A 19,329-nucleotide genomic window follows, 5' to 3' on the forward strand; every position below is an offset into this window, starting at 1 on the left:
ACTGAGCCAAGAAGCTCGTCATCAGCCATGGTGGACACAGTGCTGCTGCATCTAGTTCATTCACATTAAAGAGACAAAGTTCTGTAACACATCTGAAGTGATGAGAAAATATCCCTCATGATGCTACGTTCTTATATATGTTGGCTGTTAGCTATCAGAAAATAGAAATGTAGAAAACAAGTTTTGTTGCTAACAAATTTTCATAAATTATCTTTTGGTCTGGTATTAATTTTAGTAGTGAAGTTCTTCCTGATAAGGCCCACAAGTTCCATTGTGAACACACAAGGTTATATGGCAAGTAGTTTTTAATATAATTATCCCCAGTTTTGAGGATTGAACCTAGGGTCCCGTGTGTGCTGGGCAAGCAGGCACTTTATTCCTAAACCACATGCCTGCCCCAGTTTATCTTATACATAGAATAATTTACACAGAAGTTGTAAGAACACTCCTGTAAGACATGGAGAGTGCATGCTGTGTGTGTAGAACTAAGGATTCCCAGCAGGAACCAAAGCATGTAGAACAGGTGGCCCTGCTTCCCTGGAGAGCATTGATTAAAGGATGCTAGCAGAGTGGTAGATGGACAAAGTGACAGTGCAGAAAGACTGACTTTGCTTAGTCGTACTAGCAATAAGCTAAATGCAAAGGAGGGATTAGAAATGAGTTAGCAGTGAAGAGAGCTGTCTCATCGAAAGGAATTAATATTTCAAGAACATGAATTGTATGACGCATTAATGTCCGAGCAAGAAGTCAGAAGTATAGCAAACAGACATGACTGCCTGGAGGAAGGCTTTTGTTGGATAATTATAAACAATAGATAAAAAAGTTAAGTACGTCTAGCATTGAAAAATATGCTTTTATTTCCTCATTGAATTTCCTTTATTTTTTCCTAAATCATAGCTCTTGAAGTTTGGTGTCATGAAAGTTAATGAGGGTTCTTTACAATTGGTAACTGTTAAATTTTAATCCTCTAATTTTTATTACCTGATATAAAATTTATTCATTTTAATTGTAGAAAACACAAATGTCAAGGAACTTTGAAGAAACTTCAGTAATTTAAACCATATATCTCTGTTCTTAGTGAAAAATGAAAACACCCCAAAGGAGGTTTTATGTGGAGTAAACGAGGTCTGGAAATGGTCTGTATTGAGACCTAATGGCCTTTTGATGTCTGATTCTTTGATTTTGCCTTTTCTTTTTAAAGGGGTGCTATGTGACTATAATTAGAAACATTTCAAGTTCTTTACTTGGAGAGCTAATTGTTCCTTAGCTCACGCCATGATGACTAATCGCTTAGTTCTAAATGGTAGCAGTGTTTGAGATGACCACTAAGGAGAGGAACCGTGTTTAGTGACGGATGCTTCAGTTCTTCATGAAGGTCTCATCGTGTCTGTAATGTGGACTCATTTAGTTTGCATGTTGTGGCTCTCTTGTGTATATTTATTATATACTAAGCAGGTCTTATTTTAATAATTTCTAACTAATTTGTTGTGAATAGTAGTTTGCTTTTCTTGCAACTAGAATTAAGTATATTTTAAGTTTGGTGGTAAACCGAAATTACTAAAAGGCATAATGAGAATATACCTTAATAGGTGGATAATGGTTATTCAATTCTGTATCAATATAATCATTTATATTATCTTGAGAAAACGTATCCATATAATTTAGTAAGTTCCAAAATCCAAGCATAATTTTCTTCTTACAAATAGCTTTCTTAAATAACAGTGTGATGGTAAAGAGGGCCCAGCTGTTCTCTCTTCTCCACTCTGCTGGAGCATCTGAAACCAGTTTAGATCCAGGCAGTCAAAGCTTGCAATTGATTGTAAACATTCCTTAGCTCCAGTGAACATGCTGGTTTAACCCTCCCTCTGCGAAGCACAGTGTGAAGCTTGCAGAAGTGAACAGTGTATGACTGCCTTGCTCCAAGCAGAGAAAGAAATGTATTTTCTGTTAAGTGGTTCTTTGTAGAAATGTCATCGTACATTTCTTCTCATGAGGACACATGGAGTGTGATGGTCAGGGAGCTTCTTTTACTGCAGAGACATTTGTGACACTATTTCACACTATAGGTTTAATGTGCAACATGAGATTCCTCTTAGGCTTATTGGATGCTTACTTTAGAATTCAGCACACTCATTTTAAAGCAGCTTAGATATTTGGCTTCTTGAGTTTTATTACAATTCCAATTCCACTTTTAGAGTGAAATGTGGTGAAATAAACATGATTGGGGGAGTGAAGTCAGCTAGTAATGTAAAGCCTGACTTCATTTAGTATTTACAGTAAACAGAATAATGCCAAGTCTTCAAAAGACTCCTGTGTGGTTATCTGCTGAGAGAGATGGAGTTTCAGAAATGAAGCAACTTGACCAGCATCTCATAACTAATCTGTTACTGAGCTGACCTTCATACCCGGGGCCTCTGAGTCTAAATCTCTTATCCAGAAAAAAAAAAAATTAAATTTTACTTTCTCTGTCACCAAAGTGGTTTTTAAAAAATTTGCCTGTTGCTGTTGTTGTTGGAGACAGGGTTTCTCTATGTAGCCTTGACTGGTTTGGAACTTGTTATGTAGCCCAGGCTAACTCATCTTGTAAATGATCTTACTGCCCTTGCCTTTCAAATACTAGGATTCCATTTTAGGCTTAAGTTGCCACTCTAAACTTGACAAAATAGTTTTCCTTTTGTGCTTTCTAAATGACTTGACTCAAATGACTTAGAAGTACATCCACGAACCCTATGTGAGTCTGTTGTCCTCCAGAAAGCCCTCACTCCATTCTCTCCTGCAGCATACCCCCCTTTTCCTGCTATGATTATTGGGCCTAGATTGGTTTCCTGATCCAAACTGGGGACCAGTTTGTTTTCCCCTGAGGTTCAAAGACCTTATGTTCTACAGTTGATAAAGCATCTAGGATTAACAACTTTGCATGGCTTTGACACAGATGTCTCTTTTGTTAACCACTGTATCATGTATAGTAGTAGTCCTCTCTGACTATGGAAATTTGAAATCTAAAAAACTGGTAGACTAAAGCAAACAAATTCAGAAGCCGAAAACCTAGGAACTTGGTGTATTAGCTATTATTTTTGTTTTTGTGACAAAATAGATAAGAACTTAAGGAAGACAAATTATTTTGGCTCATGGTTTGAAGGTGTAGCCCATTATGATTGCCACAAACAGGAGGCTGCTTGCTGGGTTCTGGATAGAACAAGTACCAGTGAAAGGGGAAGTCCAGTGTTCTGCTTTTTCCTTTTTTCCTTTTTATTCAGTCTGGACACTCAGTCAGATTAAACTTGAGTTTTCCTTTCTTTGTTGAGCATCTCTGAGAAACCACTCACCAATGTTCCAGCAGTTTCTCCTAGGAGATTATAAAGCTTGTCACAGAGCAAGGAAGACTAACTTTCCCAGTTATCATGATGAAGATTCGTTAGTCAACAGCCAAAATGGACTATAGTCATACTGAAGTTTTCATCAGTTGCACTGATGGAGGGTAACTGGGCAAATGCAGTAAGAAACAGAGTCTCTAAGAGATACAGCTGTAGATCAGAAACCTAATGTACTTCCTGTTCCGTGTCAAAAGAAAGCCTTTCCTAAGACCTTGCATCTTCATAATACACAGGCATTTTATTGAGTTACTATGAGTTTGAGGATTTATTTAGTTGAAAGTGAAATTAAAAGCAACTAACTGTGGCCTATATATTGTAATTGCCACATACATTACTGTTTAAAGGGAGACTTTTTCTTGGAAAGAATGAAAGTGAATTTTATTTTTTCCTTATCAGAACTATCACAGATTATGAAAGTATATCAAAATATGAATTAGTATGGGAATAGTTTAATTCTGAAGACGCCTTAGAAAGTTTAAGCTGTATCATTTATAAATAAAATTAGCTTATTGCCACTTAATTTAGTACTTGGTTAATATTTTGTATTGTTTCTACAGCAGTTATAAACTCTTAAAACTTGTGTAAAATCTTAAAATTTTATAACATCTTTTATTTGGAAAAGATTAGAGGCTAATATATTACAGCATTTCTCCTGCTAGGTTCAGAACTCATTTTAGAAAGCAGGAGGTCAGGAGACCTCTCCACATGAGGCTAAATGTACTCACCAGCCCGCATTCAGAGCTTTCCCTGAGAGACCATGCACTGATGACAGGCCAGGCCTGAACTGAGAGGAAAGGAGCTGAGCACACAGTTCCTCTTATTTCATCCATTGTTAAGGGTTGTTAGTCTGTATGAAAAGAGTCAGAGAACTTTTCTTGCTGAAGAAGTCAAAGTGCTTATTGTGTGGACAATTAATTTAATATGGAAAAATTGCAAACATCCAACACACATGTTCACATATAACCAATGTTAATGGTTTATAATTATTCATATATTTTAATATAAGAAAGAATGTCAGTAAGCTATATCTTTTGTTTTTCTCCAGAAATAAACATCTTTCTTCTTGACATTTTATAAATCTGCCATGTTTGTGAATAATACCCAGATTAGTCTTGAATCCTTCAAAATTTTTGATACTTGTTTTATTCCCCAGAATATGGTTTGTCTTGATTAATGTTCTGTGTATTCTTGAAATGGTTATTTATTCTCTTATATTGTGGCAGAATGTTTTATGAATGTCATTAAGGTTGGGTTTACTGATAATTTATTTAATTTCTGTTTGTTTTTCTCTGTTTTGTTTTTCTATGAATTATCAATAATGAAGGATATTTAAACTGACAGTTCTAATTAAGCATGTGTTTGCCTTTGTAATTCTATAAGTTTTATGTTTATAACTTTTGATTCCTATTGGTAAACTCAATAGATCCTTAAGTATGAGGAAATGACCTTGATAACATTCTGTGTTCTGAAATCTACTTTTTATAATATTAATATAGCCATTCTGTTTCCTTAATGTTGATATTTTTAAAAATAGTTTTACTTTTAACCTGTTGGAATCTTTCTGTCTAAGCAGCATGAAAAGTTGGTTAATTCCTTCTTAATCATTTCGGACAGCCATTGCCTTTTATTTAGTATATTTAAACCATTTATATTTAGTGTCACTAATAATTTTAAATTATATATACACACATACATTCACCTGCCTGGTTGTGGCTTATTTTTTTTTTAATAAAGTGACTGCATCCTTTATTCACAAATTCAAACTTTGATAGTAAGAATTTGTGATAATTTTGACAGGGAAGGATATTAAAATAAACTTTGATTCATTTCATGAAAAGAATTTTTTTGAAAAGAGGTACTGCATGTGGCAATGATAGAATATAGGCCACAGTTAATTTATTAAAGAAAAAGTAAAATATAGATTTATTTTTGTATTGGTTAGTTGTTTTTTGTTGTCTCTATCAGTTATTTGCTGTCTTAGAGGTTAATTTATGATTTAGCTTATATATTTTAAAGTTGTCACAATATACCCTCACTTGATGTTAGACTAATTTATATATAAGAGTCCTATGACAGATTATTGCCTTTCTCTTTTTCAGTACTATGCATTATTCTTATTATGCATTTTACCAGTATACATTATAAAAAGCCATCATTTGCCCTTATTTTCAATTGAAGTGAGTTACTTTTAAAGACACCTAATTATAGAAATGAATCTCATTCTAGCCTGTGTAATTACAAATCGTGATAATATTTTCATATTCTAATCTGTATTGTTGCCTTTCAACTTGGAAGACTCCCTTTTTTGTTTCCAGGAGTGCAGGTCTCTTGATGATAGTCTTTAGTCGTCTGTATATCTTGAAAGCCTTTCCTTTTCCCATGATTTTGAAAGATGATTTTGTCAGTTATAGAATTCTAAATTGACAGGGCCTTTATTTATTTATTCATTTTTCAAACCTTTAAATTTCATGTTTTCTTTTCTTTTTTTTTTTTGCAATTTTTATTATTTTAAGTTCCTCATCCACTTCCTCGTCCCCCTTACACTGAGATGGTGCTTCCCTCGAACCCCCCACCTCGTACCAGACCTCCTTCCCTGGGGCTTCTCTGAAAGATTAGGTGGATCTTCTCCCGCTAAGGCCTGACCAGACAGACTCCTGCTATATTTGTCCCAGGGGCCTCGGACCAGCTCCTGTGTACTTCTGGTCGGTGGCTCAGTCTCTCGGAGTCCCTGGGGTCTGGATAAGTTGAGACTGCTGGTCTTCCTATGGGTTCTAGCTCCTTCAACCCTTCCCCTAATTCAACCATAGGGGTCCCAAATTCATTTCAATGGTTGGCTGTAAGAAAGTATCTGCTTCTGTCTCAGTCAGCTGCTGGTAGGGCCTCTCAGGGGACAGCCATACCAGGCTACCATCTGTAAGCATGCCATAGCATCAGCAATAGTGTCAGGCCTTGGTGCCCTCCCATTAGATGGATCTCAAGTTGGGCTGGTCATTGGACCACCTTTCCTTTAGTCTCTTCTCCATTTTTGTCCCTGCAGTTCTTTTAGACAGGAACAGTTCTTGGTCAGAAATTTTGATTGTTGGCTAGTAACCCCGTCCTTCCTCTTGAGGCCCTGTCTGTCTACTGAAGGTGAGTTAGATAACTCAGACCCAAAAGGACACATGAGTCATGTACTTACCAATTAATGGATATTAGCCAAAAAATACAGAATACCCAGGACACAACCCATAGAAGATAAGAAGTGTAACAAGTAGAAAGGCCCACGTGAGGCTGTTTCAATTCCATCTAGAAGGGGGGAGGAAATGATCCTGAGAGGCAGGAGGAGGATGGGTCCTTGGTGGGAGAGAGGAGGGGGAGGGGGAGGGGAACAGGATTTGGTATGGGGGTGGACAGGAGAGTATCCCAGAGGGCCAAGAGAACGGATGGAGATAAGCAGCATTGGGAGTGGGGGATGAAGGGACTCCCTAGTGAGTACCAGAGACCCAGGAGGTGACCCCACTTGTTCAGCTAAGGGCTCGATGGGGATGACCTTAGATGAAGTGCCTAACAGTGGGGAGAAGGAACTCAGAGTGTATCTTTAATAAAGTATTTGTAAGATATTACTTAAGTGTCTTCTCTCTTCATTGTTTGCTATGGAAAGTCTGATATCACCTTTTCCTAGCTGTTCTTTAACACTTTTTCTTTCTTTAGAGAAATTGGATTATCATGTAACTTCTTGTATTTTCTTATATATTGCCTATATTTGTAGCTCCTGAATCTGTAGGTTTGTAAATCTTGCTAAGTTAAAAAATGTTTTGCTATTATTTCTAAAAAAATATGTATATCCTTGTGTCTTTTCTTTCTTTTGCATACTCTAAATATAGACATGAAGTTGCTGACAGTTTTCATGAATTCTCTTGACTTTCCCTTCCTGTGCCTCAGCTCAGATTCCACGGCTACACCCACAGCCCTGCTCTTCTCCTTAGTGCTGCAGAAGCTGTCTTCAATCCTAGGCACGGTGCGTCTCACTGCATCGGCCATCTCAGCTCTAGAAGTGCAGATGGCACAGTCATTCTTCGCTTTAGCACAGGCTGTTTTTTGTCTCCATGCCTCCCCCAGCCTAGCTGCTGTTTGTCCCTCAAGTTGACCTGTCTTTCCATCTACGCTTGTTCAGCTCATGGGCTTGTATGGGAGAATGTTCACCATTTTTTTTTCTTTTCCTCAGTCTTGTTCATCTGTTAGTTAACTTTATTGCCAGATTCTTGTGTGTTAATTCTATGAGGTTCTGTTTTTATTTATATTTGTATTCATTCATTTAAATCAACTTAAATAATTATAATTAATCTATATATTTATTAAGCCCATGGTAGCTTATGTTTATCCTTTTTATTAATCCAATGCTTTTCCCCTGAAAGCTAGTAACTGGATGGGAAGTGTAGTTCAGAAATGCTTTCCCAGTGTTTGGCATTGTGCTGGTGTTAGATGAGTAATCAGTATGTTAATGAGAGGCTAATTAACAAATACTAAATGGCTTTAGGTTAGCTACTGAGCGTGTCATTCTACCATGTACTTTGTCAAATTTGGAAAATAAATTTTCTAAGTTTCCATCTATCTATATGTTAAAATAACAACTCTATAGCTATTGAAATTAAGTGAAATACTATGTGGACTGCCCTTACCTGTAATGAGCATAGCAGGCTGTCTCTAAATGCTTACCATTTGGTTACAGTATTAGTGTTATAGGTTGTAGACATACCATTCATTAAAAGTACTAGAAAATATCTGTTGTCACACTGAAATCATTTTTACATCACTCAGAAATCATCCTTAATAAGCTGTCCCTCACATGATAAATATTGCATTTGTATTTGATAAATAAGGAGAAAATATGCCTACTTAAAATTTGATCTATTTGTGCATGGTGATGAACATAAGTGAGAATATTTTCCAGCTACTTTGAAATATTCAAGTGCCCAGGGACAAGGCATGGATGATGTTTTTGAAGGGAATAAATATTTCAGCTCCACATTTCAGCCTTTTTTTCTTCATTCCTTTGATCTGGCTTTGGTTTGCTTGTCATTCTGCTTGAATGACTTCACACTGTCTGCTTTCCCTGGTAACAAGAAATGGGTCTGTGCCTACTCCATAAGATTTAGCCCTGACCACTTTACAGGGAAAGCATATATTTCCTTATTTACTGACACAATACTCTCTAAAATTAATTGTATCAGTTGAAATGCTGGTAAGCTCTCTATAGACAATGTGTAATTTTAATGGAAGTTTTAATTAGAAGCTTCTGAAGTATAGGAAACAGAAAAAGGAATGGTTAGATTTGGAGTTTGTTTTGAAGTTTAAAGATTAAAATTTTAAAGAATTGGTTTTTCATTGTATATAAGGGTTATTTTACTCTTAAAAATCATTTCTTGTGATTTTAAATTGTAGCATGAAAATACTAATTGATTTTTTTTATCTTCAGAGTGAGAGTTTTTGCTTTATGTATGTATTTACTTATACCCATATTATAGGCATGTTTAGTCTGCATAAACTATTATAAAAATACTAACTGGTGTAAGCCTTTTTTGTGATTTTATTTTTTATTACACACACAAGTCAGGTCTTCTGAAATTACTTTTTTTGGTGGGTATGTACTGTGTGTGTGTGTGTGTGTGTGTGTGTGTGTGTGTGTGTGTGTGGTATCTGTACATGTGGATATATATACTCATGCATGTTGGAGGCTGGCTGTCATTGAGTTTTTCTCTATTACTGTACAGCTTATTTTTGAGACAGATTCTCCTCCTGAGTATGAAGGTCACTGATTGGTTAGACTGGCTAATGAACTCCATGGGTTCTCCTGTTTTCTGTCCCTTCAGGCTACTTGCTCTGGGCTTAAAGATGCACACCTCTGTACCTGGCTTTTTATGTAGATGCTACAGCTCCAAACTCAGGATGTCATGCTGTGGGGTGAGCACTGTACCATGGGAGGCAGCGCTCACCTCACTTTCTGAGATTAGTTTCTATGGAGACTCTCACTGCCTCTTTGTATCATTTACACTCCTCCTGTCGCAAGCATGCTTCTGTACTAACTGTAGCATATAAAGTGTTGCAGTGTAGTTTGATTTTCTTCTTCATTCTTTCATCTTTTCCTGAGTCTGGCTGATGCTTTTCTAAGATGAGAGTCATTTCTTCTACTTATTTTATGGGGCTTTTTTTTTGGTAATATTTAATGAGTAGTTCTCAGAATTTGTCACCAGGAGCCCTATGTCAGCTCCTAGACAACAGCTGAAGACCAGGAGATTCATAACAGATCCACTTGTTTGGAATCTAAATTAAAATCCATTTGACTTGAAGGGATTTATGAATGTCTTAGTTGAAAATCCATGGCCTCTTTATAACTAGCATGTTCTTTAATATTAGAGTTTGACCCTGGGACCAGGGTTTCTGAGACTGTTAAATTCATGTCAGAAGAAAATTTTATAGAATTCTTTTATGTTTTTGGCTGCTTTTTTTGAGCATTTTGATCTCCTGAAGTCTGAGTTCATAACTAAGTGACTTCACTATCAGAACTGAGATGATTTGAGCAGATGCATCTTAGTGTAGGGTGCTTGGCTTTACTAATAGTCTGGAAATCCTGGGTTTTATTAACTCAGAATTGCTCATTTTTATTTATGTAGTGCCTTTTTAGAGAAAAAATTCTGTTAGGGAATTTTTTTAACCTGATAATATTATTTAGATGTCAAGTCACTGAAAATCCACAAATTAAATATTCATAGAAATAAAATTGAATTTATTCATATTTTCTTTGCCTGATTTAACTGTAAAAATTTTTCTATACCTAACTCATCTTTTGTGCCCCATAGTATTTTAAAGAAGTTTTAAGAATATTGTTAAATACCTTTGATACCTTGGCCACATTTTTGTCTGATAATTACAAACTATTTTTCTATTCTTGCTGTGACAAATCCCTACAAGCACAGTGTCTTAAAGTAGTTTCAAGTTATTCTCTGCTGTTCTGGAAGTCAACAGTTCACTATGAGACTTGAGGAGATAAAGTCAAGGTATTGTAGAGCCTTGATCTTGAAGCAAGCTTTTCTGGAGGCTTGTGTTGCTTAGCCTCTGACCTTGAACACATGGATTGTGTTAACTCTACAGGTCAGTTGGGACAGTATTGTTATCTTGTCAATAGTAAAACCAATACTGATGTTCGTTTTATTAGGCATTCCTTTCTGAGACCTGAAGAATATCAAGTGTGGTATATCTGTAGCATTCAGCATATTTTAGAGGATTTAGCAGATCCAGTGTGGATTGAAGTCTCATGAAGAAGAGGATAAGGTAGTAATTTTTTAATCATGATAAGTGAATGATATGGCATTTTTGACTGACTCAGTCTAATTAATTTCAGTTCTGATTGGCAACCAAGAAGGTAGGTGATATTGCCTCTTGAAAAGCTTATGCTCTAAGCCCAGATGGAAAAGAGTGGAGAATTTGAGCTGGTTTTTAGGTTTGTTTGAAGTTTTTTGTTTTGTTTTGTTTTTCTTGGAGTTTCCAGTGCGGATGCCAAGCTGGCAGCAAATGAAGTATACTATAATGTGAAGCCTTATAAATATGTGTTGGACCACGGCCATCATTATCAAAAGTGCTGCTACAGAAATGTGCCAAAAGATTTTCAAATTAGGGTTGGCCTGCACATATAAACGTTAGCTTGTAAACCTCAAGAAATACCAAATTGTAGTCCATTAGTCCCCTGCATTTTATTGCCCTTTCTGAAATAATCATTCACTTCAGAGCATCCTTTAATCTGAGCTGAGTTGTGGCTGGATAAGAATGCAGCTTCTTTTTTCTTTGTCCTTTATGTACTTAGATGAGGAAAATTTCATAAATAAATCACAGCTAAAAAGCACATTTTCTTTCCACCTTTTTATCTTCATGGAAACCCAGCTTTAAGGCATTTGAGTAATGCATTAATCCTTAGCTGCACAAGTCCACGGGAAGAATAATCTTGAAAGTCACTTTTTTGCCTGTTTTGCTTCTTGTATCCTGGACTATTTGGGGTCATTGTTGAAAGAGGCAACATTCTTATGACCTCCAGGAACAGACCTTTGCCTGTGAAGGCTTAAAGTTTTAATTCTGTTTCAGTAACTTCTGTAAGTTTAATGGGGCTTGTTAAAAAGTCCCTTTTGTTTGAATTAAGATAAAGACAATCTACACTAAGACATAAAGGTCTTGAGTGAGTGGAGATGAGTGTATGTGCCATACTGAGCAGCCACACTGGTGTGCCTGGGATACTTAGCACTCTCGGGTGGTGAGACAGCCTGGGGAGGGTTGGGAATGAGCCTGGTGTCTAACAGCTCCCTATGCTGAGCATTTCTTAAAGCTTATTTAAAATTTTTAATTGTGCTTGTCTGTGTATGTGTGGAGGGGGTATGTGGACATGAATGCAGGTGCCCACAGAGGCCAGATGTGTTGGATCCTTCTGGAGCTGGAGTTTGGGCAGTTATGAGCCATCTGACATTGTTCAGGGAATTGAACCCAGGTCTTCTGCAAGAATACTATCCACCATTGAGCTGTCTCTCTAGTCCCTTGTCCTCGCTATTTCATATTTTTAAAAAATTCTAGTGGTCAATCCAGATAGAAATTGTGAATTGAGAACATAGTTTAACACAGAGTTTATTTGAACATTTTAAATTTTCTATAGAATATATTGATGATGCCCGAAGTTCATGATTTTATATGCTGAACCAAGTTGTAAATGGAACTGACCTTGGTAGGCAAGAATGACAAAATGTGAAGAAAAGATTTATCTTATTAAATTTAAAGCATTTAAACACCTCATGTGAATTATTACACATAAAATAAAGGTAATTTTCCAAATGTGTATTTCAGCTTCCGGCTGTATTTTTTGTTGATTAGTTAATTAATTTACTTTACATTCTAACCACAGTTTCCCCTCTATCCTCTCCTCTCAGTCATTCTCTTACACCTCCCTTCAATCCAACTCCTCCTCTCCTTCTCTTTAGAAAAGGGGACGCTTCCCAGGGGTATCAAACAGTTGATATCCAGTTGGAGTAAGACTAGGACTTTCTTCTCCTACTGAAGCTAAATGAGGCAGCCCAGTCTGGGGAAAGGGTCCCAAAGCAGGCAACAGAGAGAAGGACCCTACTCCCCTGTTATAAGTCCCACATGGAGACCGTGCTGCACAACTCTTACATATATGCAGAGGACCTAGGTCAGTTTCATTGATGGTCTTTGGTTGGCGGTTCAATCTCTAGGTTTTCTTGTGGTGTCCTTTACTCCTCTGGCTCCTACAATCCTTCCTCCCAGTCTTCTGCAGGAGTCCCCAAGCTTCACCTAATGTTTGGCTGTGAGTATCTGTATCTTTTTCCGTCAGTTGCTGGGTGAAGCCTCTCTGATGATGGTTATTCTAGGCTCCTGTCTGTAAGTATAGCAGAATATCATTAACAGTGTCAGGGGTGGGCTCTCTCTCATAGCATGGGTTTCAAGCAGGACCAGTCATTGGTTGGCCATTCCCTCAATTTCTGCCCCATCTTTACCCCTGCACACATTTTAGGAAGGACAAATTGTAGGTTGAAGATTTTGTGTCTGGTTTGGTGTCCTGATCCCGTCATTGGAAGTCATGCCTGGTCACAGGAGATGGCCAGTTCAGGCTTCATATCTCTCATTACTAGGTATGCTTTAAGGGTAGTTGCCAGGCATACTCCATTGGGTGCAGTCTTACCTGGGGTCCCTAGTACTGGCATGGCCTATAGGAAAGCAGGAAGAGTTGAGGGATGGAAAACGGAGCCCAGGTTATGGAGTGTAGTTTATGACTGTTGGGTGTGTCTTAAGGGGAGTTGGTGGGCATAGGCCATAGAGTGGGGTCTTAGGTGGGGTTTTTGGTGCCAGACTAGGTTGTATATTTCTATAAAATTGTTAGTAGGCTTTTTTGGGCTAGTTAAATGCTACATAATTTTAAACTATGTGGTTTTAATATTTGATATTTTCAAACATTGTCTAGTACTGTTTTTTTACCATGTATATAGACTGATCAAACATAGATAAGGCTTTGATGAATTTTCATCTGAATCATTTCTCAAATGTTTTTAATTTAAAGAATTACATAAACTAGTCACTGTAATCTCTGAGCAGTGGATAAATAGCCCTTCCCCTGTCTAATCCAACACTGTAATGGTGTCACCAGTTACCAACCATAACTGCTTTTCTATTTGAGCCTGCTTCCAAAAACAAACAAACAAACAACAGTAAAAATCACAAATACCCTCTTGCTGTCACTCAGGATCTTTTTATCAGAGAACATCCATGTGTCTGTTGAAGTTTACATTGTGGTGGCTGACAGTTATGTGACTACAGTGTTCCTACATGCAGTTTCAATGTGCAAATATTTTAGCAGTCAGTTTATTCAGCACATATAACAAAGTTGTGCATACAGCTCAAGGCTTTCTGATTCTTAGGCATAGTACTATAGAAAGTGTAGATACTCCAGATGAATTAAATTTCCCATAGCCATCATAGTGCTTGGTCTTTTATATAAAATGATGTCTTAGCATCAGTCTTCTACATGATATGTTATTAATCGCTATTATCTAAGAGCTTATAATGTTGAGTGGAAAAAAATTACTAATGTTGGGGTCTTGCAACTTAGAACTCCTACCTTGAAGACATTTGTTTAAAAGTGTGTTAAAAATTGTAGACAAAAAGATGGTTTCTTCTAGTAACTATGAACCAGCTGGTGTTGATAAGATGGCTCTGTTGGTAAAGTGCTTGCTTGCTGTGTAGGCATAAGGACAGGAGGCTGGTCCATAGAAAGCTGAGGAAGGCCCTCATACTTGCAATCCCAGCCCAGGAATGCAGAGCTTCTCAGGCTCGTGGGCAAGCCAACCCAAGCTGCTTGATCAGTTTTAGAGCAGTGAGACTGTCTCCAACAAGAACCGGGTGGTGTCTAGCATATCAGAGGTTGTACTTTGCATCCCACATGCATATCCAGCATAAGTATGTGCATCCGAAGATACAGTGCACTAGTACATGTGCTCATATATGTAGGCATATACACACATATACACACAAAATAAAATGACACCTGAAAGGAAAGTTTTCAAAGATCTAGAAGTTTGTATCCTGTTGCTGTAAAGTGCAGTAACTGTGAGCAGCATCTGGTCTTAAGCCTGATTAGAGTGACTTTGTTCCCATGCTTGGTATCACATGCCTTCATGCCTTGGAGCAGTCTTAAACCCTGTAGGACGTACAAATGGTGGCTTTCATTATAAAAGAGAGGAGAAGGGATTCCAGTGGAAGACATTGGTTTGCCATGGGTGTATAGTGCAGTGATTACTATTGGTGTAATCACAAGTATTGGTGTAATCACAAGTAGAGAGATGCCAAGGAGGAGTTGAAAAGATAAACAGACATAAATTGTCCTTACATGAAAGTGAAGATTTACAATATATTCATCCAGCCCATATGCAAAGAGTTCCTTAGGTACACATATACCATGAGTTAAATTGGTTGATTGATTTAATTGATTCTCATGAGTTAATTTGCTCTATCTCCCAGCTTTCATCGTTGCTACAGTTAGTACTAGTCAGTGGTGTGTGTGTGTGTGTGTGGTGTGTGTGTGTGTGTGTGTGTGTGTGTGTGAACTTACCAGTAGGGAAGATGAGCCTAGTTAATCAGGAAAGCAGCTTGGTGATTATAAATTAATGGCTTCCTTTTTTTATGTCAACGTGGGGAGAGGTCTCCTGCTTTGTGGTTCCTTTTTGACTGCATGCTTTCCAGTATGATGTGTGGACAAACAGGAAGCACCTTTAGCCATTGTATCGTGGTGTTGCCTTGACCATCTTTAGGGCAAATAATGATAGTGTATGTCTTCCAGTCTGATGTCATTTATTTCTAAAACTGCACTAGAGTCCACACAACACTACACTCACTTGCTTAAAGAGGAGTCTGTATCGATTGCCACTGTTCTGTTGGATTCCATATCATACTCATTACTTGAAAGGAAACTACATATCCATTAAGTAACCAGTCTCCTGTCCCACATTCCTTGACTCCAGCAACAACAAATTTATATTCTGAATATAAATTTTTCAGTTCTCAATTCTTTTACATAAATGGGATCACTTGTGATTCATTGTCATAACTGACTTGCCTAAATATGTTTTATATATATTTTGTGTGTGTGTGTGTGTGTATATGTATGTACATATATATAATCTCCATGTTGTAGTATATATCAAAATATACCTAATTTGTAAATCTGAGTAATACCCCACTACATAGATATGCCATGTTTTATATATTCACCATAGATGGAGAAACCTAGTTTTGTATGATTTGTTTTTAGGGATATCCTAGAATGTAGTTAAGCCTTCATCAAAAGACATTGTGTGGTTTTGTTCTTTCTCCCAGATAGATTGCTCAGTTGTCAGCTTCTGAAAGGGATGTTTCAGAAAATGCAATCTGAATTTTGTTCAAGAGAGAGCTAATTATTATTTTTTATTGAAACTTAGTTCTTTTTTTAATTTTTAAAAAATAATGTAAAACTTTTTTGAAATTAAAATATAATTACATCCACCATTCGCCTGTTCCTTTTCCTCCCTCCAGTGCCTTCTTCATCCTTTTCTTCTGTAACTCTGAAGCTTTATGAACTTTGTAGGGAGAAGGAGGAGCAGCTCAGCAGAGTGACTGAAGTTCAGAGGTTGCAAGCCCAGCAGGCAGATGCTGCCCTGGAGGAGTTTAAGCGGCAGGTAGAAGTGAACTCTGAGAAGGTCTACGGTGAGATGAAAGAGCAGGTAAGACACACTCTCATCTCCAGAAGCGTTTCACTTTTTAAAAAGCTTTGTTGGTGTTGGAGAGATGGCTCAGCAGTTAAAAGCACATACTGGCTTCACAGAGGACCGAAGCTCTGTTCCCACCATGCACTTTGTGCCTGTCTCCATGAGGATTATACTTCCGTTGTAGATACTGGCACACAGGCTCACATGAGGCTGTGTGATTAAATATGTAAATAAGGATTGGGCGCAGTTATGAGTTCCAGGACTGCCTCTAAACATAGCAGGTCCCAGGACCATAGAGTGAGCCAGCACCATAGAGTGAGCCCCCCATCTCAAGAAAAAGAAAGCTCTGTCAAAATAGCAATACAGCTGGGCCAGAGATTAAGTTCATTCTTAAAGGATCTGGACCTGTGATTCACCTTTGAAGCCAGAATGGTCACTTAAGAGTCCTAAAGTCCATCTCAAAGTGTGGTAGTGGCAACGGTGTTAACAACTATGTAATTGTATACATGTATGAGATGTTCAAAAGTTAATTTTTTGTTTATTTTTGTTTTTCAAGATAGGGTTTCTCTGTGTAGCTTTGGCTGTCCTGGAATTCACTCTATGGATAAGGCTGGCCTCAAACTTACATAGAACTGTCTGCCTCTGCCTCCCAAGTGCTGGGAATAAAGGCATGTGCCACCACTGCCCAGCAAAGAATACATTTTTAAAAGAAAAGATTATGTAAGTACTAAAAGCTCTTATCTGTTATTCTTATTTGATATGTTATATTTAATAGTATATACTTGTATTTTTATGTTTAATTAGTATTTTTAATGGTAAATATATTTTACCATTTGAAAATGATCACGTTTTAATTATTAGCTTCTTCTAGTAAGTATATTTAGATTACTTTCTGTCATTATTAGGGTTTCTGTTGCTGTGGTGACCAGAAGCAACTTGGAGGAAAGGATTTATTTTGCTTACATATTTTTATTGTAATTTACCATCAAAAGCAGTGAGGACAGGAATTCAAACAGGGCAGGAACCTGGAGGCAGGAACTGATGCAGAAGCCATGGAGGAGTGCTGCTCACCTGACTTGCTCCTCATGGCTTGCTCAGTCTACTTTATTAAAACAGCAAGGACCACCTGCCCATGAGTGGTCCCACCCACAATGGGTTGGACTCTCACCCACCTATTACTAATTAAGAAAATGCCCCCCCCCCCAGATTTATCTACACCCCATTCTTATTGGGGTATTTTTTTCAACTGATGTTCCCTCTTACAGAATGATTCTGGCTCATGTCAAGTTGACATAAAAGTTAGGCTACACAGTTGCTAAAACGGCATGTTGTAGTAATGTTGTGATCCACTTCAGCTGCAGGCGTGCCCCTTAGGAACACCAAGCACATATGAGTGTTAGAAGTGGCCCTGAACAAAACCTAAAGGCTTAATTTTGTAACTGTTTATTTTGATGTGACATTCTCAGTTCTGATTTCCACTAATGCTGATTTGGGAGTGTGGTTTGGAGGACTCCGTTTTTCTGTTTTCAACTTGCTCCCTGGATAAAATCTGAATTTCTTTGGGGACTTTGTGCTAGGCAGCAGAGACTTTCCATTCTTGTTGTATGGATGTGGATTCCATTTCCTGTTCCATTGGGCTCTAGGATGTATATATGGTCCAGATATTTCACGGAACTGATAGGAGGTTCTCTGATAGGCTTAAAATGGAATGAATAAAGAAATTATCAAAAAAGAAAGCTTGAGGCAAGAATATGTAATTTGCTATGTTATGTATCATGAATAACTAAGAAGACAGAAGACAGAAATGGTCAGATAATGGAATCTGAGAGAACATCTTAGAACACGCAAACAGAATCTGCATTCAGTCTTCACAATGTAAAGGCACAAGTTTGAAAATGACCTATGTTAGATTTCAGAAAAAGTTTAAAAAGAGGATCTTTACAGGGGGTGTGTGTGTGTGTGTGTGTACACACACACACATATATATGTATATATATGTATCTTTATCCTATAAGTAAATACATATATATGTGAAAAAGAATTGAACCTCTAAGTTAAAATAAACATTCTATAACTTTCTATGCATTATGTTACTAGTAAAGGAATTAGAACAATAGTGTTTCACAGTTTGAGAAGGAAAAAATTACAATTCAATTTAATCAATAACCAAGGAGAGTTTTTGTACTCACTAGATAACAGAAAAGCTTCACACACACACACACACACACACACACACACACGTGCACTCCTTACTTCTTTTCTTTAAAAATATTATTTGAAGACATTTACCTAGGGATGAAGCACAAGCTTCCCGCACATCGGGTGCTATCATATAAAAGGTGAGGCAAAGAGCCATCAAAGTAGAAATGAATTTAAATGATGTTAAAAATCTTATTATAAAGCAAAATATGAAGTGAACAGAATTCCCAAAAGAAGATGTGTAGGGAGGGGTGTGTGTGTGTGTGTGTGTACTTGAAAAGGCTGGGAAATGACTCAGTTTGTGCGGTGCTTGCCACACAAACGTGAGGCCGTACATTGGACCCCTGACAAACGTGTAGAAGCCATGAGGTGTCACACATTTCTGTGCTTCCAGTCCTGGGGCCAGATATGGGGAGGAGAAAAAGGTAGTCAATCTCTGAAGCTTGCTGGCCAGTCAAGCTAGTTGAATTGGTGAGCTCTAGATTCAGTGAGAGACCCTGTCTCAAAAAGTAAAGTGGAGGTGGGGCTTGAGAGATGGCTTGACCATTAAAAGCATTAGGACCTGGTTCAATTCCAATCTCCCACACTGCAGTTCATAATCAACTCTAATTCGAGATCTAGAGAATCCAACACCCTCTTCTGGCCCCAGAGGACACTGTACATAAGTGGTGTATAGACATAAACACAGGTAAAACATCTATATACATACAATAAGATAAAAACTTTAGCTGGGAAGTGACTGAGAAAGATACCTGATCTCATTGTCTAGTCTCTACTTGCTTGTGCACACACCCACTCATGCACCCAATACAGATGGATATGAACACATACAGCCCTTCCACTAACAAATTAAAATGAAATCTCCACATTAAACTGACTAAGTTAATAGATTCGTAGGACTAGGAGAAATAGTGTACTGGTCCAGTACTGGCAGCCTGGTTGAGACTGTGTGAGTTTCGGTGTCAGAATAGCAGTGGGGAAGAGATTGG

The 19,329-nt window shown here is 37.6% G+C and overlaps 1 protein-coding gene across 2 annotated transcripts in view; it reads left to right on the forward strand.

Moving 5' to 3' along the window:
- The window catches only part of Cep112 (centrosomal protein 112), a 406,791-nt gene that overhangs the window by 119,752 nt on the left and 267,710 nt on the right, over window positions 1–19,329 (forward strand). For both annotated transcript variants that reach the window (XM_028761272.1, XM_028761273.1), the window contains one exon: window positions 16,021–16,156. In XM_028761272.1, coding sequence (XP_028617105.1) covers window positions 16,021–16,156 — 136 coding nt within the window. The remainder of the gene's footprint in view (window positions 1–16,020; window positions 16,157–19,329) is intronic.

The sequence above is a fragment of the Grammomys surdaster genome, unplaced genomic scaffold, assembly GCF_004785775.1.
Source record: "Grammomys surdaster isolate TR1022 unplaced genomic scaffold, NIH_TR_1.0 126906, whole genome shotgun sequence".
In the NCBI taxonomy this organism is placed as follows: Eukaryota; Metazoa; Chordata; class Mammalia; order Rodentia; family Muridae; genus Grammomys; species Grammomys surdaster.